Source organism: Crocodylus porosus, unplaced genomic scaffold, assembly GCF_001723895.1.
Source record: "Crocodylus porosus isolate Cpor-Errol unplaced genomic scaffold, CroPor_comp1, whole genome shotgun sequence".
Classification (NCBI taxonomy): Eukaryota; Metazoa; Chordata; order Crocodylia; family Crocodylidae; genus Crocodylus; species Crocodylus porosus.
Genome location: NW_017728907.1, coordinates 6,661,425 through 6,686,191, shown reverse-complemented (window position 1 = coordinate 6,686,191; position 24,767 = coordinate 6,661,425). Strand labels below are relative to the sequence as shown.

Sequence of the window (24,767 nt, the reverse complement as noted above, 5' to 3'; positions counted from 1 at the left end):
TTATCCCATGGTTAAAATTCAGTGAACATGAATTATTAGATTCATATGTTCAGTTCATATATTCAAGATCAAGCTTTTCAAGTTCATTTGCCATATTTCAGAGCTTGTTGTGTTAAATTTACTTAAAACAGGTTGTTTCACTGATAGCTACTGCCTGTAATATGTTTTCTAGAATATTAGCACCAAGCAATCAGAAATGGGGTTGAGGAGCTGATTTTGCAGATGCTCCAGTCATTCTTCTTGCATTATTTGCCTAGCTATAATTTCAACTTTCCCTGTACTGTTTTTCATATTCACTTTGTTTTCACTGAATGATAATGAGCTAGCAAAATATAGGACTGTGTCTAATTTGTTGATATAAACACTGAAAGCTGCAAACCAAATTAATTAAAAGCATTCGGTCTCTGCTTCTTTTCTTTTTCTCACAAGTAGCAATCATTGACTAAGGTTCATATGAAATGTGAGCCTCCCATTCATACTGCTAAAATCTGCAAGATTGTGAAAGGTTAACACAGCCACAACTCTCTTCAAATGCCATGAAAATATTATGGAGGAAAAGACTTAATTGCACACTATAAAATGAAACAGGACAAGAAAATATATATGCAATTATAAGGAACTGTAATGCAATTAATACCTTTAAATAGTCATGTTGCCTCTGATTTCCTAACATTTTTGTAATCTTAGTGATCATGTTGCTTGCACAGTTGCTGCAAAATATAATTAGGCATGGTATTCTGTGCCCAGAGGAACTGGCAATATGATTACATGCCTGTTATTAAGTCTTCACTATGCAAAATCCACCCACAGTTTGAACTTAAGTGTTTACTGGATGAATACCAATTTGTTTTCTTTTTTTGTTCATCTGTTTGTTTTTGTTTTTTCCCCTGGTTGTACTTTCCTGGTTTCTATATCAATCACACAGACTGCAGAAATGTACAACACAGCAAAGCATGAAATAGATGAAGCTTTGTTTCTGCAAAGCAGTTTTAAGCACATTCCTTCAAACTTTTAAGTTTTTAAGTAAGATGCATCGATCTGAGTGAGACATAAGCATACATTTAAAATTACGCACATACTTTCATACTTTATTGAACTGTGGTAATGTCAATGTCTGAGGAGATACAAATGAAAACACTGAAGTGTTAACTAATTATATTTTTGGAGGAGAAATATGGCACTAAGTACAAAACTCATTTATCCAACTGGTGTCAACAGTTGCTACCTATATATAACATGTACGATATAACTGTTATTTGTGTATGTATCTTTACTTTAAAAGTTTTTCTTCCCAAGAAATGCTATGAGAAGTGTAAATCCAGTTCTTCTGAGCTACCACTTACAGTATTTTGTAGTACTTTTTCCAGGACGTGGTAGTACAAGTGTTTGATGGTTTCATAATTTCTTGCAAAATATTTATGTTACAGTCCACAGATTTTCAGACATTGTACCTCAAAGCTGGCTCCCAATATAAATGATTACAGGTTAATTTAATTCTTCATTTAACCTTTACAAAGGTTATTCATTTTCTTTAATTTAAAAAAAAAGTTTAATTTGTTTTAGCAAACTGTATCATAAAGGAGAGATGATAGACAGTAGTTAGAGGAATATTGTGGCTCACATCCTTCCTTATGTGGAAAAAAAAAATATGGGGCCAGTACAATGGAGCTCAAAGTATGGCCTGAGGACAAGATCCACCCCAATGAACTGAGTCATTTGGCACATGGAGCTCCTTATGTGTCCAGACATTTAAAAGCAGGGGAGTGCTGGCAGTGTTAATTGCCACAACAATGGGAGCCCTGCGGCAATTAATGCTACCACTGCTCCCCTGCCACTAAACTTTTTAGACCCATGGGGATCCTAATGGGCCAGATGACATGGTTTCACATGCCAGATGAGGGCGGTGTGTGAGGGGTAAAGGCAATCTGTAGTAGTTGCTGAAACAGACTTATTCTTGCCAGTATCAGTATACCAGCACTGAATCGCAGCTTTGCCCAAAAATAAGGAAAAAATGTGGCCACAATTTGTCTTCTAACAGTTTTTTTTTTTAATTTTAGTTGAGGCAGCAGGAAGTTGGGGGAAAAAGCATTATAATAAAAAATAAAGTTGCATATGAATCTACTTGCAGGCAGGGGAAACTTAAGCCAATATATAGGAAATAGAGGGAGACTGTCTGGGGCTACGGTGAGAGGAGAAAAATTAGGAAAAGGGGAAGACCTGATGGTGTCAGAGAAGGGTAGAGGTGTCAAAGAGGTTGCAGATAAATGGGAAAGTAGAGAAAAGAACATGTCCGTCAGTCTGATATTATGCTCTTCCAAGAGAGAGTGCTGGGCTCTGTGAGTGACAAAGGTTCTGTCCCTCTCTTAGTATTTGAATCCCTTTTCCTATACCCCTCACAAAAGAACAAATATAGGAAGTTCCTTGCCTCTCTCTTTCCTCCCTCATAAGAGATGGGATCTGAAACACCGCGTCTGCATTGGTAGGTCCTCCTATGGGTCAAGAGTTGTTGAGCTCTTCTTCTCTTGAGGTGTTTAAAACTTCCTGCTCTCCCATATGAACTAGGATCTGCACATAGAGGCCTGTTTCCTGTGCATCTGCTGGGATATGGGAAGTCCTTTGTAGGTGTTTGAATCTTTCCCCCTGCCCCATATGCAAAAGCCTTGCCCTTCCATGCAGGAATTTGAGGACAGGCAGAAGTGTGCACCAATCCCGTGGAGTGGTGAAGGACATGGTTGGCAGATATAATGGGCTTAACATCACTGGCTCTATGGCAAGAGGAAGGACACTGCTTGAGAATAATAGAGTAGTTCACATTTTTCATAACTAGTTTTAGGCTGTATTCATAGATTCCTTGATGTTAGTGGTTGGAAGGGACCTCATGAGATCATCGGATCCAGCCCCCCTGCACTTGGGCAGAAAAGACTGATGGGGTCATATGACCCCAGCAATGTGTGTCATTTTTAAAAAGACTTCCAGGGTAGGTGACTGTACCACCTCTGGGAGGAGTCTGTTCCAGACCCTGGGCACTCAAATCATGAAGAAGTTTCTCCAACCTGAAGCAATCTTCAAGTAGTTTGTGTCCATTGTTTCTTGTCTTCCCTAGGGGACCTCGGTGAACAGATGCTCCCCCAGGCCTTGATGTACGCCTCTTATATACTTATAAATTGCTATCAAGTCGCCTCTAAGTTTTCTTTTCTCCAGGCTGAACAGTCCCATGTCTTTCAGCCTCTCCTCATATGACCTGCTTTCCAGAGCTCAGCTCAGCTGGGTGTTCTAATTCAGCTGGGAACATCACACTGACACCTATGGGCATTTCAAACCTCTCCAAAAACCCTTTTTTTTCAGTTTAAAGTTCAATTTCCTAAATGCTAAATACTTACTAGAATTTTCTTGAAGATTGAGTGCCCCATGTGTAGTGATCTAAATTTGGGGTTATTTGAGCAAGAAATTCCTGCAGACTCCCTCCAAATCAGCATTTTTAAATTTGACATATTTTACTAAATTTTTTGCAGAAGGTTTTCACTCAGGGTGGGCAAAGTCTGGCCCATGAGCTGGATGTGTTCAAGTGCCAGACTCCACTTCCCAGCAGCCTCTGTCTGCTTGGCTGGGGCCAGTCTCCATGGAGACTCCAGCTGCTGTACTGTGACAATGCAAGGCTAGGGTTGCCATGTAGACTGGCCCTAGCTGCACTGGCAGAGCACATGACAGGGCAGGGGAGGGGGTTGCCCTGGGGTGACTGGGATCTTGTGGCAGGGGCAGCTTGGTCCAAGGCCAGGATAGAGCTATAATCTGCCACCTTGCAGAGGGGCAACATAGACCTTCCCTACACTCAAACACTTAGCTGACTTCACAAAAAAAGCACCATGCCTGCAAAATTTCACAGGCTCTTCATCTGTTTACATGTAACGTCATCTAATGTTATTCTCCCTTTACCCATCCTTAGAACCACAGACCACTGTCTGTCATCTCCCAGCTAAGACATCTCCCATAGTAAGAATAACCCAGATGTGTACGGATAGTCCAACAATATCATAACAATACTAAAATGAGGTGTATAAGATATCTTAAGGCTCACATATGCCTCCTTCCTTTCCTATAAACAAGTCACGTGTTATACTCTAGGTACCTTGCCAGCCTGTTTAATGACTCAGTCAATGAACTGTCTCTCTCTCTTCCTCTCTCTCTCTCTTTCCCTCTTTCTCTATATATATTACAGTCCACATGCTAAGAATAATTTAGATTTTGAACCAAAGGACAGACAGTGATGATGATTTGCAACAGGAACTGAACTTTAAAACTGAAGCAGTACTGAAATTAGTCATCCCCTGTTACATATGCCACATTGTTCATGGCTGTCTGAGATAATGTAACGTTCTCAGAAAGAGCATCTGGATAGCAGTTCTTTCTATCCACTGCAAAGGTATAATGAACAATACCAAATGTAATACTTGCATTTAATGAAAGATGTGCAAATGCTTACTGATATTAATGGGACTTTTTAAAGTTACTTCACCTTTCCTAGTTTCCCTTCAAAAGAAAAAGCAAGGATTTTCTATTCATATTATGGTACAGTATTTCATCACGACAAAACTTCTGTTATGGTCCAGATCTCTTTTTGTTCTCATATCTTATTTAACAAACTGTATTATTACCTGTCTTCCTTTTGAATGCATTCAATGTGATTTTCTTCTTCTGGGCCTGAATACAGTGCTCTTTTTTCTTCTTTGAGTTATCTCTACAGTGCTCAATAATTACCAATTCTAGTTACCAAATGGCCTCATATTACATGATTGTATTCACTGACATCTAAAGAAAGAATTGCACATTGTGGACCGATTTCTGTCATCCCTTAACACCAGTGTAACGTGCCCTGTGACCTTAACAGGGTTTATAAAGAAAGATAGATCACTACTTAGTTGAAAGTTTGCTATTATGCTACAGGAAGACGTGTTGAAAATTCAGCAATTGATCTTCCTTCTATGTCAGTACTGAATCAAAGTTCTGGGCACTAAGGTCTAAAGCATATATGGCTGCCAAATAGTCTAGATCGAATCCTATTTGTTACACTAAAATATTGAAACTTTCTGGGCTCTACAGCTCTTTTTAACTTTCTTTACTTAGAAGATATTAATTTTGATTAACCAAAAACAAAACAAACAAAAAACCCAAGGGAAAAAAAAACGAGAAAAGAACCCAAAAAATCAATTGTGTTCTACTTCTGATAGTTCCTATAACAGATAAAAATATAATCATTGTGGAAAAGATACTATGTGAATTGTTTTTATATGTATAGCCATAGATTTATTTTCTGAAGAATGAAAATAAATATATGTTGAGAGAATATAATGTTTTGCATTACACAAAGTATTTAATTTCAAATACCTAGGGACAAATAACTAGGGAAGAATATAAGAACATTTCTTGGGCATGCAGGGATGAAGTCAGGAAGGCCAAAGCACAACTGGAGTTGCAGCTAGCAAGGCATGTGAAGGGTAACAAGAAGGGTTTCTACGACTATATTGGTAGCAAGTGGAGGATCAGAGAAAGTGTGGGTCCCTTACTGAATGGGAGAGGCAACTTTGTGACAGAGGATGCAGAAAAGGCTGAAGTGCTGAATACCTTTTTTGACTCAGTGTTCACAGGCAAGATCAGCTCCCAGACTACTGTACTGGGCAGCACAGTTTGGGGAGGTGAGCAGCCCACAGTGGTGAAAGAACAGGTTAGGAACTACTTTGAAAAAATGGATGTGTATAAGACTGTGGGGCTGGATGGGATGCACCCAAGGTTGCTGAGGGAGTTGGCTGATGTGATTGCAGAACCGCTGGACATTGTCTTTGAAAACTCATGGTGATCAGGAGAGGGCCCAGATGATTGGAAAAGGGCAAAAATAGAACCCATATTTAAGAAAGGGAAAAAGGAGGATCCAGGGACCTCAGGGAAAAAGGAGGATCCAGCCTCACTTCAGTCCCTGGAAAAATGAAGCAGGTCTTTAAGGAATCCATTTCTAAGCACTTGGAGGAGAAGAAGGTGATTAGGAACAGTCAACATGGATTCCCCAGGGACAAGTCATGCCGGACCAACCTGATTGCCTTCTATGACAAAGTGACTGGCTCTGTGGATGCAGGGAGACCGGGAGATGTGATGTACCTTGATTTTAGCAAGGCTTTTGATACAGCCCCCCCACAACATTCTCCCAGGCAAGCTAAGAAAGTATGGGCTGGATGAATGGACTGTAAGGTGGATAGAAAAATGACTGGACCACTAGGCTCAGAGAGTAGTAATCAATCGCTCAATGCGTAGTAGGCAGCCGGTATCAAGTGGAGTGCCCCAGGGGTTGGTCCTGGGGCTGATTTTGTTCAATGTCTTTATCAGTGACTTGGAAGATGATATAAAGTGCAACCCCAACAAGTCTGCAGCTGAAAAGAAGCTGGGGGATACGCTGGAGGGCAGGGATAGGATTCAGAGTGTCCTCGACAAATTGGAGGATTGGGCCAAAAGAAATCTCATGAGGTTCAGCAAGGACATGTGTAGTGTTGCAAATGTGGATTTGGTGTTACTTTTTTTAACCAAAAATTGGGGATTTTTTTAAATCAGAAAAAAACAGGATCCCTGGTAATTACCCTGGTCCAGGAGACTCTAGCTTCACACGTATCCACATCCCTGCACTGAAAAATGGCAGCGGGGGTGCTTTAACTAAAGCTGGTCAAACAAGATTTAAAATGCACACACTACAGTTTTCAGTACAGGGACGCTGATTCATATGATACTCTTGGAACCACTTTAATTAATGCATCCCACCCCCTTCCGCAGCATGTATATAAACACCCTTTGTTTCTTTGTGGGCTTTTCTTCGTTACAGTTCAGTGTAAAAAAGCAACACATCTCCCTACTATCACAGGACCTATTCTACTATCATGGGATTCATACCCACATCTCTTGTTTCCCTAACCCATACTATAACCAACAGGCCATAGGCTAGGCCAAGATGGAGGGGCTCTACAAACTCCCTTGAGGTCCTGCCTTTTTTGGGACAAGGAATAGAGACCATGACAGGAGTTTGACTGTAGCTTGATGGTGTTTGGGCATGTGGATTGGCAGTAGCATTTCCTGCATTCTGTCATCTATACCCTGGCTACTTTTTTTTGGGTCCCTCCTGACTGAGGTTCTCCTAAAACACCACCTGGTAGAGGCAAGCTCAGAATTATACCCATAGGTTTGTCTTCCATGGGCACATCTTAACAGGTTACATCCTAGGCCAGCAGCTAGGCCTTGGTTTAACTTTCTCTTGAGACTGCGCCACTTGGCAGCCAGAAAGGCTAATATCTGAATCAGTAGCTTTAGCCTAAGAAATTGCAGCACTTCATATTCTAGTGATAATACTTAACAATTATAGGATAATACTTAAGGAGGATACTCATGCTGCATATAGGGCTCATTGATGTAATTATTGGACAGATGATTAGAAATTGGTCACTTCAGCAATGCAAAAATCATGGAAAGTATCTGAATCCAAACATTACTTTGCAAATCCTGTTGGATATAACAGAAAGAAAAAGTAAACCCTAATCACGCTAATCAACAGATTCAGGCTCTTAGATGGTCACTTATGTCACTTACAGCTATGTCAGCTGCAACCTACAAATACTAGCTAGCTGCTAAGCATTTAAGAAACGTGCTTATAATTTTAACATTATCCAAAAAAAATCTAGTTTTATAAAACATGTGATCTCACATACAAAAGCCAGATCTCATGTAAATCAAAATAGCTCAATTGAATGTATGAAATTATGTACATGAACATAATTTTGCCCAATAGAAAGTAAAAAATTGTAAAACTTTAACTGAATTTGACTGAAATTTGCCTGGAAGGGATTCCAGAGAACCCAAGCATGAATGAAGCATGTGTTACAACAAATGAACATTTAGGAAAAATGTTCATATTGACTAAAGTCTTGCAAAAATTATATGAATTAGGGCCTAATCTTGCTTTGTTCATGTCAGTTGCTGACATCAGTGTCACAAAAATTCCACTGATTTCACTGGCACAGGAATAGAGAATGTGAAAGCAAGTTTAATAGATCTCATAGATGTTGGAGCAGCAAGGGACCTCGTGAGATCATCGGGTCCAGCCCCCCTTCCCATGGGGCATGAAGTCAGTTGGAGTCACATCACCCCAGCAAGATAAGCATCCAAGTGTTTCTTAAAGGCATCCAAAGTAGCTGCTTGCACCACTTCTGGAGGGGAATCTATTCCAGGCTCTGGAGACTTGAACGGTAAAGAAGTTTTTCCTTATGTCCAGTCTAAAACGATCTTCCAGCAGTTTGTGATCGTTAGACCTCATCTTCCCTTGGGGTACCCTGGTGGACAAACATTCTCCCAGTTCCTGATGCACACCCCTTATATACTTACAGGCTGCCACCAAGTCACTCCTGAGCCTTTCCTTCCTCAGGCTGAAGGGTCCCATGCCTCTCAGACTCTCCTCAGAACGCCTGTTCTCTTGACCTCTAATCATGCATGTGGCTCTTCTCTGGACTCTCTCCACATCCCTTCTAAAGCGTGGAGCCCAGAACTGAATGCACTACTCCAGCTGCAGCCTCACCAAGACCGAGTAAAGTGGGAGATGACTTCTTGGGTCTTGCTTGAGATGTATCAGTAGATGCAAGCCATAGTTTTATTTCCTTTGCTGGCTGCGGCATCACATTGGTGGCTCATGTTCATCTTGTGGTCAATCATGACCGCCAAGTCTCTTTTTGTTGTGGTCCTAGTAAGTGTAGCACTGCTGAGCCTGTAAGTATGATGTGTTTTTTTTCTCCAGAAGTGGAGCACCTTGCATTTCTCTGTGATCACAGAATGTATTTATTACCCTGGGCAGGCTGAACAAGTGAAGAGTATTTATAGCTTGTTGACTGGTTTATTTGTAAGACTTGTTTATTGATTTTCATATGCATGTGCTGATAATACTGGATAAACAAGTCTTTAAATATCTAAGTGAGGGTTCTTGGCTTGAGAAAAGCAAATCCTTGAAAAATATGTTTATTCACAATAAAAGGGATGTGCTTTGTTTCAAATTGCTAGTTGATAACTATAATAATAAAATTATTTATTTCATAATCTAGGATTAAATCCTGCAATCTTCATTTTATTCTTAGTTCATGATATGTAAATGAGAGTTGAATGGTAGTTGAACTGAAGGATTTGACAAATAATGTATTTGCCATCTAATTCTGTAATCTTTTTATAATGTAACAATCTTGTGAAATTAGGAATCCGTGATTGGCCCTTTAGTACTCAATGTGCTATGGAACAAAAGAGTAATGACATGATATAACCTGGTGAATGGTCCTGAGACAAAAATCTTGCCACATAATTCAACAGTACTTGTAGCATACTGTTGCAGTATGTGAAATCTTGGCCTGTCATACTGCGTCAGATCTTCAGCTGGATTTTAGAGTTGTGTTGTTCTCCTCAATCAAAAGATACTGATCACAGCATTTTAGGTGTGAATCTTGTCTATTTATTTAGATGTATGAGCGTGCATCTTTTTCTTGGGAGGGGAATGGGAAAAGTCCTAGGTTTAGCATGTCGTACTGATGCATTACAAAAGTCAGTATTTTAAATCATCCTAATTTTCTGGAAATCTTAATATTGACCCATTCAGCTTTAGTTCAGGACCTGATTACTAGGTTATTTAGTTCAGGACCTGATTACTAGGTTATTGCTGTGAATAAAATTGTGCAAGTTTCTTGCAGTCCTAGGTATATAACAGTAGGACTCTTTTAATAGTTTCCTGTCTAGGGAGACTTCAGATTACATGAAAATTGCTGTTACATATGATATGAGTCTGGCACAGCAAAAAGCTCCCTAATATATTTTAATGCTTTGTGGAAATGATGTCTAACATAGTCCTTGGGTGTGTCTACACAAGACGCTGACTGCACAGTAGCTCATTACTACTGCACAGTAGCATCACATGGCAAGAAGCATGACACAATGCTACTTTATAGAAGTAACAAGTTACTGTGCAGTCAGCTCACCTAAAAGCCATTCAGAAATGCTACTGTGCGAGTTGCACAAATATAACTCCACAAGTATAAAAAAGTACAAAATGACTTTGCAGTAACACCTGCTCAGTCAGCATCTCATGTAGATGCAGCCACTAACAGATATTTGACTTCCTATGCTATTTATGAAATAATTAAGCCATTTTGAGTATATTATTTGATTAACAAATGCCAACATACATTGTCTAAATGATTCACAATAAATATTTTGACTATTGCTAAATTCCATCAGAAATAATTACTAAACAATCTGTCAGATAAGAAGATATTTCTTTTGGTACAAATATAAACATGTTCACAGGAGGGCAAGTGATCCACTTTTAAGAAAGACAAGATATTGGGAAGTCTGTTTTCTCTTTGAAATCAAAAGCAAATCTCTTGAATAAAGAAACACATTATATGCAGTGCTACATATAGAGCAAAGCACTGTTTAAATGAGCATAAATTTCTGAGCTCATAATCTTCAGTACAGTCCTTTCCCCAAATCCACAGATACCTATAATAAAATATAAGAAGGAAGTGGTTGTCTGATATAACTCAGTGCTGCCAGAACCCTGTTCTCAGTGTAGTTATTGTTTGTTTCACAAAACCTGTAAGCATGTTATACATACATGCACGTGCCCACACCAAGAAGCATAAAGTCCAAGTAACATAAAGTACAGAATAGCTTGAAAGCATCTAAGAATACTGTGGGATTCTGTGCCCATTCTTTCATTGCTTGCCAGATAAAATATTATTTTTTTCCCCTAACAACTGCTCTTAAAGTTTACCTGGGGGGATGTCAGTTGGAATTTACCTACTTCTTTTATCATCACCTATAATATTCTGCAATAGGACTGGAATTTATATTTAGCTGATGATATATGAGACAGAATACAAACCTAATTTTGCTTATTCTCTACATTTTCTGGTTCTGCACTGGCAGCAATAGTAGAACATTGTTTCTCAGGTCAGCAGATTTTAGATAAATGTAATATCAGAGTTGACCAAAAATGAGAAATACTTCATGATGTAATGTTTATATTATTTCATTATCTTTTGTACATATATTTATAATTAGTCTTTGAAGTGCAATTGTACTATGAAATACTGCTATGCAAATGGCATTGTGAGATTCAGCTTTCCCTCTTGGTGACTTCCTTTTCAGATGGGCTCATCTGGGGATAATTTATGTCTGTTAAGCACATCCCAGAGTGATGAGCAGGGCATTGTAGTTCTATTTCCATAAGAGACCTTATGGGTGAGGGGGAGAAAGGTTATATGTATTCCCCTGCATAGATGGGGAGCAAACTCACAGATTTATTCTTTCAGGGGCTATAGCATGCACTCTGTGAGCCCATCCAGATGAACATGCATGTGTGGTTTATGGCACCGCAGACCCATTTGTAGTGCCACAAACTACAGATGCCACATATACAGGCACTCACTGTCCTGCAGTGTGGTTGGTTTTTCTGACACAGAGAGATCCTGGTGTAAAAGAAACCTGTGCCAGAAAAAAGTGGGGCAGCACATGTGGCAGCAGAGTGGCCTACCCAGAACTGGAGCCTGGTCAGTGAGAGCCAGCTTTGGCTGTCAGCCAGGCTCCATGGCTAGGGACAGAAGTTACACATAAACCAGTTTAAGTGACCAGAAACTGGTTTAAACCTGTAGCAGAATAGAAGCTCAATGAGCATAAATCAGTTTCAAAAAGGCTGAAACTGGTTTAAGATAAACCTGGCTTACACATATATGTAGCCAGTCTGAATGTATCAGACTTAACTGATTAGGGTCAAACTGGTTTATGAAATGTCTGTCCCAGACCCCTTCCTGGTTCAAGTTAAATCACAGCATTTCACAGCCAGGCTGTGCTGTGCTGTCTGCTCCAGACAGCAGGGCTTGCCTGCCCCTTTGATCCTTAGCTGGAGCAGTGAGGACTGGCTGACAAGAGGGAGGGGGTGGGGCAAGCCCAGATGGGGATGCAACCTAGTCTATTGGGGGGGGACTGCCCCCCCAGGCAAACCCTATCTGGGATCTGGGGCTGGGAAGGGGCATAAACACCCCTTGTCCTGTTCAAACTTACTGCTGGCTGTGACTGTGGACTGCAAATCCCAGAGGCATCTGGAAGCAGGAAGAGGAAATGAGTAACTCTGCAGAGTCCTGCTGATCTGATTTTGGACTGCAAATCCCACAGACCTCGGGGGCAGCAGGAAAGGAAATGAACACAGCCAGAGAGCCATGCTTTAGTGTCCCCCCGGCTTCTGGCCTGAGGCACTGCAGGCATGTGGCTGTAAATCCTGAATCAAGGGTAAATGTCTGTTCCCCTATGTTTCATTTTAATCTGTGCAGCTTACACTAACCTGCAAAGGCTTTTTGACTTTTTGTATTTATGCCCAGATTGCCACCACTGGAATCCTGAGAGGTCCCCAAGATTCAAGGTAAGGCTGTTGGAGCCAGCTCAAGTGATGTCCTCAGCCTCCCCTACCCCAAACAGGACAACTTGCTGCATGCCAGAGTGCATGTTCAGGGATGTTCCCCGGGGACAACTAGCAGTTGGTGTTTATCCCTGGAGAATGCACATTCCCACTCATGTGGACACACCCGTTTTGTGCTGCATCTACTGCACAGTGTTATGAGCAAAGGAGGACTTAGTTCTTTTACCCTTGCCCAAAACTAGGGACCAAGCAGTTCCAATGCTTACCAAAGCTCATGATTTTTCCTGTCCCTCACTGGACTAAAGATACAGTGCATGCATAAATATGGTAGGAAAGCTCCTTGCTGCTTCCCACTCATCCACATTGTACACATACTAAGGGCCAGTGATACTCTGGCTCTGAAAAAGTAAAAATAACTGGTCTTTTTATATATGTGTATATATAGGCTCTTGAAGGTAATCTGAATTTTATTTTGTAACCTAATATAGTCTCTAATGCATGTTCTGCAGGTAAGACTATATTCTCACTGGCCCCCATGGAAATGCATTGTTTTCATTTGATTTGCACTGATGCAGCTGTTTAGAGTTTAGTATATAATTCTGTTGGTGCAAATGAGGTAATAAATGCAGTTCACTATTCCTTTGCTGACTGGGATCTACAGAGCTACCTAGAGTCAAGCATATGCAAAAAAGATACATTTTTAATGTAGTAAGAATGTATGTAGACTTTTGAATGTGCACCAGTGAGCAATCTGTTAAGTATGAAGGTGTCATTGTGCACAGCACTTGTGTTCTGTAATTCATCCATGATTTGTTTAAGATTGATTCATAGGGGCAGCACAAGAGCTGTGCACCACTTATGTCTCACTTATGAAACCCCATGTGTAAGGACCTACCAAGTTCACAATTTCATGATTTTCACAGAAACCTCAAATTTTGTAGGTCCTCTGTGAAAAAGCCTGGTCCCCACGAAAAAGCATGGGGGCTGTAAAAAAGCTGTTAAATGATCAGCTAGTGGGGGTATGAAAGGGCGCTGTAAACAGAGGAGGGAAGCCATGGTGCCCTGAAGCACTGGAGGGAGAAAGAGGGGGGTCACAGGAGCCCCCTCCATACCTCTGATTGGCCAAGGGGCCCCAAAAGTCCAGCCCCAATAGAGATTGACAGCTTCCCATCTGTCAATCTCCTGGAAGTGGCAGGACTTCTGAGGGCCCTCAGCCAATCAGAGATGAGGGGGGAGGGCATGTCACAGGGCACTGGGATGTGCCTGCTCCTTTAAGAGAACAAGCAGCTGAGAGGCTGCTTGCAGGTGTAGGGAAAGAGTTAATGAGGAACTCACCTGACCAGAAGAGGGCTCAGGATTGAGCTATATATGCCCAGAGCCTATGTGGGTCAAGTAGTCTCTACCCCAGCAACTACAAAGTGAGGTGCTCCTGGCTGTAGGGGAGCAGGGCTCCAGAAGGGACCTGGACTAAGGTAAACAATTTTGCAGGGCTGGGAGCAGAGGCAAGTTCTCTGGGCAAAGAGAAACTGGGTTACAGGCCACGCCTTTGTTTTATGTTATCACCTAGAGGGTTTGAGGTGCCTACCAGTGGGTCCATGTGCCAGGGAAGGGCTGAGACAGGACCAAAGGGTCTGAGAGCCTAGAGGAGGGGCTACGTATGGGACTAGAACATCCAAGAGCCCAGAGGAGAGGCTGTGCATGGGACTGGAGGGTCCAAGAGGGCTAAGGGTATACATTAGGGTATAGCCCTGGGCTGGAAAGTATACCCACTGGGAGATAAGGAAAGTTTGGTCTCTTAAAGGGGTAGAGGGCTGCTTCTGCTGTTTATAGCTCAATGGGCTTATGGTTTAGGTTACTGTTTATACCAGTAGTTTGGGTTGGGACTATGAGGGACAGTTATAGAGGTCCCATTGGTGCCTGTGAGGCACATGACTGGCTTGAGCTGTGCCAGGGGCAGGCTCAAGGCCTGAGCTTTTGTTGAGCCCAGAGAGGAGCAGTGTGCAGAAGCACAATGAGATAGGGGCCCAGCACCTGAGGGGCACAGCCACACAGGGGCCAGCAAATGTGGGTCAGGGGTCCAGTGACTGAAGGTGATAGACTGAAGCTAGTGCCTCAAAGCCAGGTCCAATGCAGTATGCCTAGGCTAGGAGGCTTAGTGATATTAAAGGAGCAGTGGCTGAGGTTCCAACAGAGGGAAAAACATTACTGTAACACTTGCAAGGCTTAGGTTGTGCTGTAGGGGAGGAATGGAGCCACACAAATTGCCTTTCAGGCTATAGGTGCCCTGCAGGGGCATTGCCAGGCTGAGCAAGCCTATTTAGCACAAAGCCTGCTTGAGACTAGTGGGGTCTGGGAGGGACCCATGGATGAGCTGATTGGACTCAGGCTGTCTCTAAGGTCTATGGGCAGCCTCCCTTACTTAACTTCAATATTAGCAAGACATGGCAGGTAAGCAATTAATGGAGGGCTGCACTGGAGACAGACCCAGGCAGGAATCTCATAGCTGCCAGAAGGCTTTATGGCTGCCCCTGGGGCTCAACTTCACCACATGCTCCACCACAAAACGGCTACCAGCACTGTGCTCAGGCCATGAAATCAAGGGGCAACCCCTGTGAATTAGCTAGGTCTCTTCCTATGTGGGAATTAGCTTAGATTCCACATTAATTTGAAAAGATGAGCAGGCATGAGACTGGAAGCAATTCAGCAATTTTGAGCCATAATGTTCTTTCATGGCTCTTTCTGGAATGGAACAATCCAAGCATGGAGGAGGTATCTACCTCCCTTCATTTAGTGAACTTTGAATGAAAGTCAGGTTTATTTAACTGCTACATATATTAAATGCCGTGGGAAAAGCTCATAACTTCTAGAAATTAGAGTGTGTACTCATTGTGTTATTTCAGCCCATTTTAAGATTTAGTCCTCAAAGTAAAACAGGATAACACTTTGAACAAGTTATAAAAATAAGCGTCATTTATCTTGATGTATTTTTCCACATATCTGTTGAGGAATGATTTCTAATATAATAACGCATTATAAAAACGTGTCCTGATTCTCAGAAGTGCCAAGCATCCACAGTTCTCATTGAAGTAAAGGGGAACTACGAGTGCTTAGCACTTGTAAGCAAGAAACTATGAAGAACTGTACAATCTAGCCCCTACAGGAAGCAGTTATCTAGGCACCAACTGTTATTCTGAAAGCCATTACCTTGCTGTTTAGGTTAGAGCAGGAAGAGGTTTGGCAGGGAAGGAATCTGCCTTGCCTCTGGTACATAGGCTAATAGGCTTGGGGCAGAGCCACTCTGTCTGCTTCTGCAGAGAATAAAATGATAGTTACCCTTCATTTTCAGCTTTGTACATACTAACCATGTCTACATCAGACACTGACTGTGCAGTTGTTACTGTACAGTCATTCAGTACTTGCATACCCAAGTACTAAATGACTGTGCAGTAACCAGTGTTACTGTACAGTAGTGTCCCCACACAGCTTCATGGTGATGCTGACTGCACAGTAGCTCGTTACTACTGTGCAGCAGCACTGCATCGCAGTTCGTGCCCTGTGATGCTGCTGTGCAGTAGTAACAAGCCGTTGTGCATTATCTCATGTAGACACGGCCACTGTAAGGTAAGGGATTTTCTAACGTGTTTTATTTCTATGTAATTCTTCAATAGGGCTCATGATTCCATCCTATATGCAGAGTATGTTTAACCGAGAGGTTGGGTCAGCTTCACCAGAGATATAATACAAGTGAAGTGGAATATTGATTGAATATTTTCATGATTACACTTGGCATTCTCTGCTACACTGAATGATCTTATAATCAGAGTGGCCAACCTGCAGCAGACATGCCACAAGTGGTGTGGGAAGCCTCTGTGCGTGGCTTGTAGTAGATTGGCTAGGCAATAGGCAGCATGGTGACGGATAGAGTAGAAAGCAGATAGCAACTTGGGCAGGGAGCAGAAAGTGAAGCAGCAGATCAGAGAGGGGAAGGGGACTGAAGCAGAGTTTGGGAAGGGCATGTGGCTAATTTGTGGCATGTCTGACAAAATCCTTGACTTCCACAAATCTTGCATGAATGGTTAACTAACAGTTTAAAATCATTCTATACTCAAATAAATAATAGAAACAATTCTTTCAACAGAAGAACAAACACTGATAATTTCAACAAATATTTTACTCCTGCTTCACTTCTTTAGTTAGGTTTTGTGTTACTGAGTGTTTTTTTCATTTTTATGTCATTTATTTTGCTGTCCAGAAAGGTTGGCACTAGGTCAGCATTTAATGAGCCTCTATCTTCAGCTTTTGAAGCCAGGCATTATTACTGTAGGTCAGCTTGCCATTTTCTCCATGATTTACTGTCCTTTACCAATATACCTAGTACTGAACATTAAGTTCCATTCTAACTGCAGCGCCCATACCTGTCAATCAGGGATACTCACTGTCCGTTCCTAGGAAGCACTTTTTTCCAGTATAAGCTTGCTTCACTGAGAAGTGGATATGTACTTCAGATTTTACCTAGAGCTTTGATCAAGCACTCTGGCAAGACAGTAATAAAGATGAAAGCACATCTCGCTCAAGAGTGCTTTACACTATACTTCAAACAAAATTTGAGGCAATTTGAGCTGTTCCAGTGCTGCAGGGACAGCATGTTATACAGAGTATCTTCAGTGCTACTCTTTACTGAGGTTCTTTAAAGTTCCATGGAGCTAAATGGAAAATTTGATTTGAATTAGGAATTTTGGCTGGGTAAAGATGGAAGGATCTTGTGCATTTATATGTCCCTAAGGCAAAGGGATAAAATTAGAACTGTTCCTTGAGCCACTGAAGAGCACAAGCTTCTCTAATTAAAAGACAGAGACAGGCATTAATAGCAGGCCTGGTAAAGGCCATATGTTATTTTGTTCTGACCAAAGGGTGAGCATCACAGGACAGTGGCTAGCAGAAGAATAAGGCTGGAGAAATAAAGCAGGAGCAAATCAAATCACTGTCTCCAAAATGATAGACTAAGCTTTGTCAGTGCACTGACCCCAGAGGCACCCTGGCTGGCAGAATAAATAAAGGGAAGGCAGTAGCCACTCCGGACAGAGTTCACCCACTTGGTGTTCCCACCCCCACAGCCTCATAATAGCCTTATTTCTCAGCTTTGCCGCACTCAGAAATGAATCCTTATACCTGAGAAAGCTATTAGACTGCAGTGGCTGACTTTCTCTCTGCAGCTACCATCCTATCCTGGAATGTTATTAGCAGCTCCTCAGCCTATGAGTTTCTGGGGAAGCTGCAGGAGCACAGATCCATATGGATTCTTCTGTTTCCCATGCCAATAGATAGGGAGGATTAGGATAGTCTGTGGAGCTGTGCAGAGCCCCTCCATATATTACAGCTTTTTTCCTGTGCATATAGGTAGCACTGTGCCTTGTTTTGTTACTGATCATTTTGTACAAGGTAAAGCATGTGAATTTACTTCATCTGGCAGCCCCCTCCAACCACAATTCATCAGCAGCCCATTATTTAGATCCTTTCATATGCAATGATATTACTCATCTAAACACATATTACATTATCCTATTGCCTCATTTTATTAAAATGTGTATAACTTGAGAGACCAATATATAGTAGTAAAAAAAATCTGCCACTCACCAGGTGAAGATAAGACACAGTAAGGTGGATATTAAAATAAGAACTTGGTTAAACATTGCAGACTGTGTGCGTTGGATGGCTCTATGGAGATCATTCTGTATTAATAAAAAAAAGTGTGTTATGGTTGGTTTCTGGCGGGTTTTTTCTTTTCTTGTCTTTCTTTTATAAAAAAGTATTAATGAATCAGCTGATCCTGCTGTGGAATTCTGTGATGGTCCTGTTAAAATGCAATGGCCAAAACGCACTTTAAAATAGGTTGAGCACAATGTGGGGAGGATACAAAGTTGTGGTTCCCTGATTTTGTCACTGCTCCACCCCCACCCCCTCACACACACACTCATTCTTGATATAATTAGAATATCTTGGTACCTTTTCAACCTGTCAGTTGGCTACAGCCCATAGGGTTTTGTATACTAGCAAGGAGTAATGGCTCCTTGATGGACAGGCTATGGATGAACTACACAGGAGCTAGTCATTTTGGTTTTATGCTAGCTGGGGACTTCCCTTGCTGGGTTATAATCTTTGGAAATGTATCAGTTTCTATTGGGTAGGGGGGATCTTACTGGATGCCTTGCATTTTTTCCAAATTTGATGCAAAAAAAAGAAAGAGTTCATGTTCTAATTGTAAAGCTAATAAATTTCATACAAAGTTGAGTGGTGGAAGGAAGCAGTAGCCTTGCTAAAAGCAGTATACTTAGAAACACATCCTTTACATGTTATCCTTGCCTATTTTTTGTCATACTTACAATCATGTTCTCCAAAGCATGTTTGGCAAGCCAGCAATTTAAGAACACAGGTATAAATAGGTTTCTTAGAGCAGGCCAGAAAATCTGAAAAAAATAAACAAAAAACTAGGTCCAATACAGAGCTCAGGAAAATCAAAATCATATGTGTGTTCCTAATGTAAAAATTAACTTAAAGCTACATTATGTCACTGTGAATTATACAGACTATATACAATGTGATGCAACTCTGAGATAAGGGGTACACAGTTTAAAGTAGTGTATTATTGAATCAAGCAGACATCCTTTGTTTTATTTTTAGCGAGTTTATCTTCTTCATTGCACTGTTATTTGCTTCTTTGTTTTAGAGACACAGAGAGAGCTTGTTTAATCTTCTTTCTTTAACTGACCTAATCTTGCTTACAGACAAACTAATAGAAAGAAACTGCCAATCATTTAAGTGTGTGTTGGCTTGGACCTTTCATTCTATTTACCTGTGAATACACATAAAATGCACATGCCTGTTGATTCAAATGGACTTACCGTGATGATGAAAGGAACAGCATTGATTATTTCCAGGAGGAAGGGTATTCGCAATATTTGCTCCCAGATGTTCCCCTTTGAAAGAAAAAACTGAATGTCAGGGTAGTTTACAGGGAATCATATTTTGCCCCAGAAAGTGTACAAATACACAACAGAGTATAAACAGAACAAGACTGAATCCTGTGGTCCCACAAGGCTCCCATGGATGTCACTGAAAGCTTTGAATAAAAAAGGCTTATGGGATTTTTGTCATTAATGGAGAAAAAGACAAATGGATTACTGAAGAAGAACACATGGTATTTTCCAACTTAAATTTCAGGGACATTAAATAAGGAGTCACAAAAAAAGGAAAACTCCATGACCCCATCATAGAGCTTTCCCGAAGTCAGTGTTTCCTGTGTGGAATAAGCAGTGTTTTTTTCAGCCTAATCCATTCAGGTCCCCTCACTACTAGTGTAGGAACAGTGCACCTCTGCATTGCATACTACCCCACTTTGGCTCATCTACATTTCCCTTTCAGTGCAGTTCCCTTGCCAGGAACTTAAAAACGACTCCCACAGCATGCAGGAGTCTCAGCCTATATTCATATTTATGAGCATATTTCCCACGGAACTGTAGCTGAAGCAATGGTCATTTCTCCACATCAGCCCTCCAGTATAATTTTTGAGGCTTTGAGTAGGTTTTGAGTAGTTTTTTTGAGTAGTGTCATAGATGGGGCTGACACCCATATGCAAATAATAATCCATCCACAGAGTCTTCCTGCCTGGGCCTGTTGTGACATTATCTATCCTTAAAGCACCCAGTCATTTAAATACTTATGTAACATGTTGACGTGAGCGAATAGGAGCTCATTCGGCCTTAAATATGATTGTACAACTATCCCCCATTAAGTATTTCTTGCATCGAAAAAATTGTCTTGGTATGATTATTTTTTCCTATACAATTTCCATTAGGCCCATGCTTCTTAGTTAGGGGCCTTAGAAATTTCATAAAATGAATAATATCTTAACTTTTCCATCTCAGTTAATGAAGAACTTTATGAACTTGGAGTTCTGTAGTTCTTCAGATATTTCAGAGGAAGTTACGTTCCATTCCTTTCTTCCCGGCTTTCTATAGTACTTTTCCACTTGTTTTAAGTACTCCGTCATCACAACCAGCTCGCTTACTGTCTTCATTGATCTATTCCTCCTATCTTGACTGACCAAGCAAGAAGTCAAGAAACTGCTTATGGTATAATTATAATTATTACAAGGTGCTCAGAGATTCTTCACAAAGGAAACTAGACAATCTGATGGCAGTTGTTCTGTCTGCAACTCTTTGCACTCCCTTTATCTACAACCAAGTCTTATCCTAGTAGTTACATTTTACATCACAATGATATTAGTTTATAGTTGTGTCTAAGCTGTTCCCTCTGTCACAGGTATTATTTGTATCTATGTAGCATACCTAGATGCGCTGTAAGAGGTATGTTGTACAGATACCAAAAAGATAATCTATTTTCAGAGGAGTTTATTATCCTTCTTTTTTTTCATAGACATTAGGGTTGGAAGGGACCTCAGAAGATTATTGAGTCCATCCCTCTGCCCCAAAGGAAGGAAGTCAACTGGGGTTAAAGGATCCCAGAAACATAAATATCCAAATGTCTCTTAAATGAGTCCAGAGTAGGTGCTTGCATCACCTCTGGACAGACTCTGTTCCGGGTTTTGGGGACTTGTACAGTAAAGTTCTTCCTTATGTCCAGCCTGAAATGGTCTTGGAGGAGGTTTTGAGCATTTAACCTTGTCATCCCTTGGGGCGCTCTGGTGAACAGACGTTCCCCCAATTCCTGATGTACACCCCTTATATACTTATAGGCAACCACCAGGTCCCCCTTGAGCCAGCACTTTTCCAGGCTGAAGAGTCCCATGGCTCACAGCCTCTCATCATAAGGCTTGTTCTCCTGCCCTCTGATCATGCGCATGGCTCTCCTCTGGACTGTCTTAAGCTTCTCCATATTCTTTTATATTGTGAAGCCCAGAATTGGATGCAGTACTCCAGCTGCAGTCTCACCAAGGCTGAGTACAGCAGGAGAATAACATCCTGGGATTTGCTTGAGAAGCATCTATGGATGCAAGCCAGAATTTTGCTCACTTTACCAGCTGTGGCATCGCATTGGTGGCTCATATTCATCTTGTGGTCAGTCATGACCCCTAAGTCCCTTTTGGCCATGGTGCTAGCAAGCGTAGCACTGCCAAGCCTATAAGCATGCTGTGGGGGGTTTTTCCCTCAAGGTCAAGTACCTTGCATTTTTCGGTGTTGAACACCATCAGGTTTTCATCCACCCATTTTCTGAGCCTGTCTAGGTCAGCCTGGATCACTATCCTGTCCTCAGGTGTGGACACTTTACCCCAAAGTTTGGTGTCATCAGCAAACTTGGCTAGTCTACTTCTGATACCAATGTCCACATCATTAATAAAGATGTTAAAGAGTATAGTCCAAAGAACAGAACCTTGGGGCATCCCACTGGTCACGGTGCACCATGATGATTTACTTCCATCAGCTACCACTCCATGGGTCCGACCTAACGGCCAATTCCCCAGCCATCAGATTGTGATGGAGCCAAGGCTGCAGTTGGCCATTTTTTCCATGAGATGATCATGGGACAACAGATCAAAGGCTTTTTTTTAAATCAAGATATATGATGGCAATCTCTTCTCTCTTGTCCAGGTGATATGACACTTGGTCATAGAAGGAGATGATATTGGTCAGGCAAGACCTACGTGCAACAAACCCATGCTGGCTATCCCTCAGGATATTCCCATCAGCCAGTTTGTCAAGAATGGTGTCTTTCATAACTTTTTCCAATATCTTCCCCAGGATAGAGGTCAGGCTGATAGGCCTGTAGTTCCCCTGATCTACTTTTCTCCCTTTCTTGAAGATAGGCACCACATTGCTTTTCTTCCAGTCTTTGGGCATGTCACCCGAGTGCCATGAGTTCTTGAAGATCCATGCCAATGGCTGAGCTATGATGCCTGCCATCTCATGAAGTACCCTGGGGTGTAAACTGTCTGGGTCAGCTGACTTGAAGGTGTCCAGCTTCTCAAGGTGTTCCTTCACATTGTCTAGATTGACTAAGAGTAAAAATTCTCCCTCACCCTGGCCATTCTGTACTGTGTTGAGCAGGGCCGTCTCTTGGGACTGGTGAAAAACCAACGCAAAATACCCATTAAGCAGGTTGGCTTTTTCCTGGGTGTCAGTTGTCCGATTTGGTTTAGCAGGAGTTCATGCTTTACAGGACATCAGGTGCTTCAATCTCATCTTATTTATTCCCCATACTTCTCAAATTGATATAAATGTAGAGACATATTTTGCATTTGGACCTACTCTCTTCCCTTTTGTCCCACCTGTTGCAGTCCTGATGGTCTCTGGCCCTTTCCCAGAGCTGAAGTTGCTTCTTCATGTTCTTTCCCCTTTGGACAGTGTGTTCTGTTGCTGAAGGGTTTTGATCATCACCCCCCATGGAACCTAATTTAAAGCCCTCCTTGCTTGGTTGGACACCCAAAGATGCTTTTTCCCATTCTCAGTGGATGGACCCCATCTCCTAATAGCAGTTCTCCTCTCAAGAATATCTTCCTGTTGTGGAAGAAATGGAAACCTTCAAGTTACACTACTGTCTCAGCCACACATTCACTTACAGGATACAAAGGTCTCTGCCTAGACTGCATAACTCAAAACACCATCACTAACTTATTATAATACTCCCTATCCCACTCGGAATTATCTACGCTCTCCAAAGGTCTGAACTTCTGCTCAGAGAAACAACCTAACAAGATACTAATCTGTGGAGAATTAGAATTTTTCTTTAGTCTTCACCTGAAAAAATACGTCTGGAACAAGGACAGAGCCACCTGATCACCTTTCCACAACAACAGGTAGACAAACAAAATAAACATCTGACTGGACACCTCCCAGCAGATGAAGCTACACAATGAAATACTACACTGACTGTTTTAGGAAAAAAAATCTAACAGTGAAATTCTCAGCAAAAGCTAGGCCAACCACAGCCTCTTTCCCACCGAGAGAAAAGCCATATGGTCCCTAAGATTCACCAATAAAATAGCAATTTAAATTGCAGCAAAGGAGGAACTATGGTCATCCTTAGTCATAAAGAATATAAAGACTAAGACTACCAACTACTGTAGAGAACTTTGGCAGGATTCCACACCAGTATTTGCTGTGGAAATGGAACATACTATGAAATCAGTTCCATACCAGCTTTAGGGGAAAAAAATACTTCCAGTTCTCCTTTACTCTCCTAGCCCAGAAAAATTATATATGCTCCCAGAGATTCATGGGCAAAGTAACGCTGTTGGATCCCGCATATCCAGATGCTAGACTCTCACTGAAGAGCTATCAGGATTCATAAAAACCATCCTGAAGTCGCTTCTCATTCAAAGCACGTTTCTTACAAGATGAAACAGACTTCCTCAACAAGATCCAGAACATCAACCACATTTCCTGTGGATATCAGCCTGTACACTAATATCCTACATCATTGAGGCACAGCTGCCTACCTGAAATACTTACAAGAACTACACTTACATGAACTATGCTCAAATGTACAACAACCTGTTATACAAATCAGCCTCACACTCAACTACTTCACTTTTAACAATCAACACTTCTTCCAAATCATGGGCATAACTATGGACAGAAAGATGATTCCCCAATATGCCAGCCACTTCATAAGCCACCTAGAGGGGGAATATTTAGAAAACTACACCGTTAAACCTGCGTTCTACATGCATCATATAAATGATAATCTGCATTGTCTGAACTGAATACCTGGACTTATTTATAAATTTCAATCACAGGTTTAACAACTATCACCTCTCAATCAAATTGTCTCTTATATATTCTTATACATATATCTAGAGGTGCACTGATACATCGGTCCATTTCGTAGCAGCACCAATAAAAGGAAAATTGATATTATCAGTGATTGGCTTTTTTGGCTGATGTTAGGGTAACAGTATGTGGATTTTTGGGGAGCACTGAATTTGCAGCTGAATACAAAGGCATGACCTGTGGCCTAGCAGAGCTGTTGACCACAAGGCAGAATGATATCTAAGCCAGCCATTTGCTTATGCAAAGTAACTACTTTAACTGTGTCAACCATTTTCTGAGGAAAAAGCAGTAAGTGAATCTGTGTGAGTTTGTGTGTTGTGAATGAGGTGATGTTTTAGGAATGTGGAAGATGGTACAACATGAGACAGAAAAACAGACTGGAATGTGGAAAAACAACATGTAATTGATAACAGAATCCCAGATGAACATATGCAAAAAGGTGAATGGTGATTGGTGAAACAGCCTCTAGAAACTTCCAGGTTTTGGTCAAAGTCCTCCCATTGACAGAA

The 24,767-nt window shown here is 41.4% G+C and overlaps 1 protein-coding gene across 3 annotated transcripts in view; it reads right to left on the bottom strand.

Annotated features, from left to right (window-relative positions):
• The window catches only part of KCNT2 (potassium sodium-activated channel subfamily T member 2), a 259,822-nt gene that overhangs the window by 187,039 nt on the left and 48,016 nt on the right, over positions 1-24,767 (bottom strand). For all 3 annotated transcript variants that reach the window (XM_019530701.1, XM_019530703.1, XM_019530704.1), the window contains exons 6-8: positions 19,372-19,446; positions 18,853-18,936; positions 18,107-18,201 (exon numbers count right to left, since the gene is read on the bottom strand). In XM_019530701.1, coding sequence (XP_019386246.1) covers positions 18,107-18,201; positions 18,853-18,936; positions 19,372-19,446 — 254 coding nt within the window. The remainder of the gene's footprint in view (positions 1-18,106; positions 18,202-18,852; positions 18,937-19,371; positions 19,447-24,767) is intronic.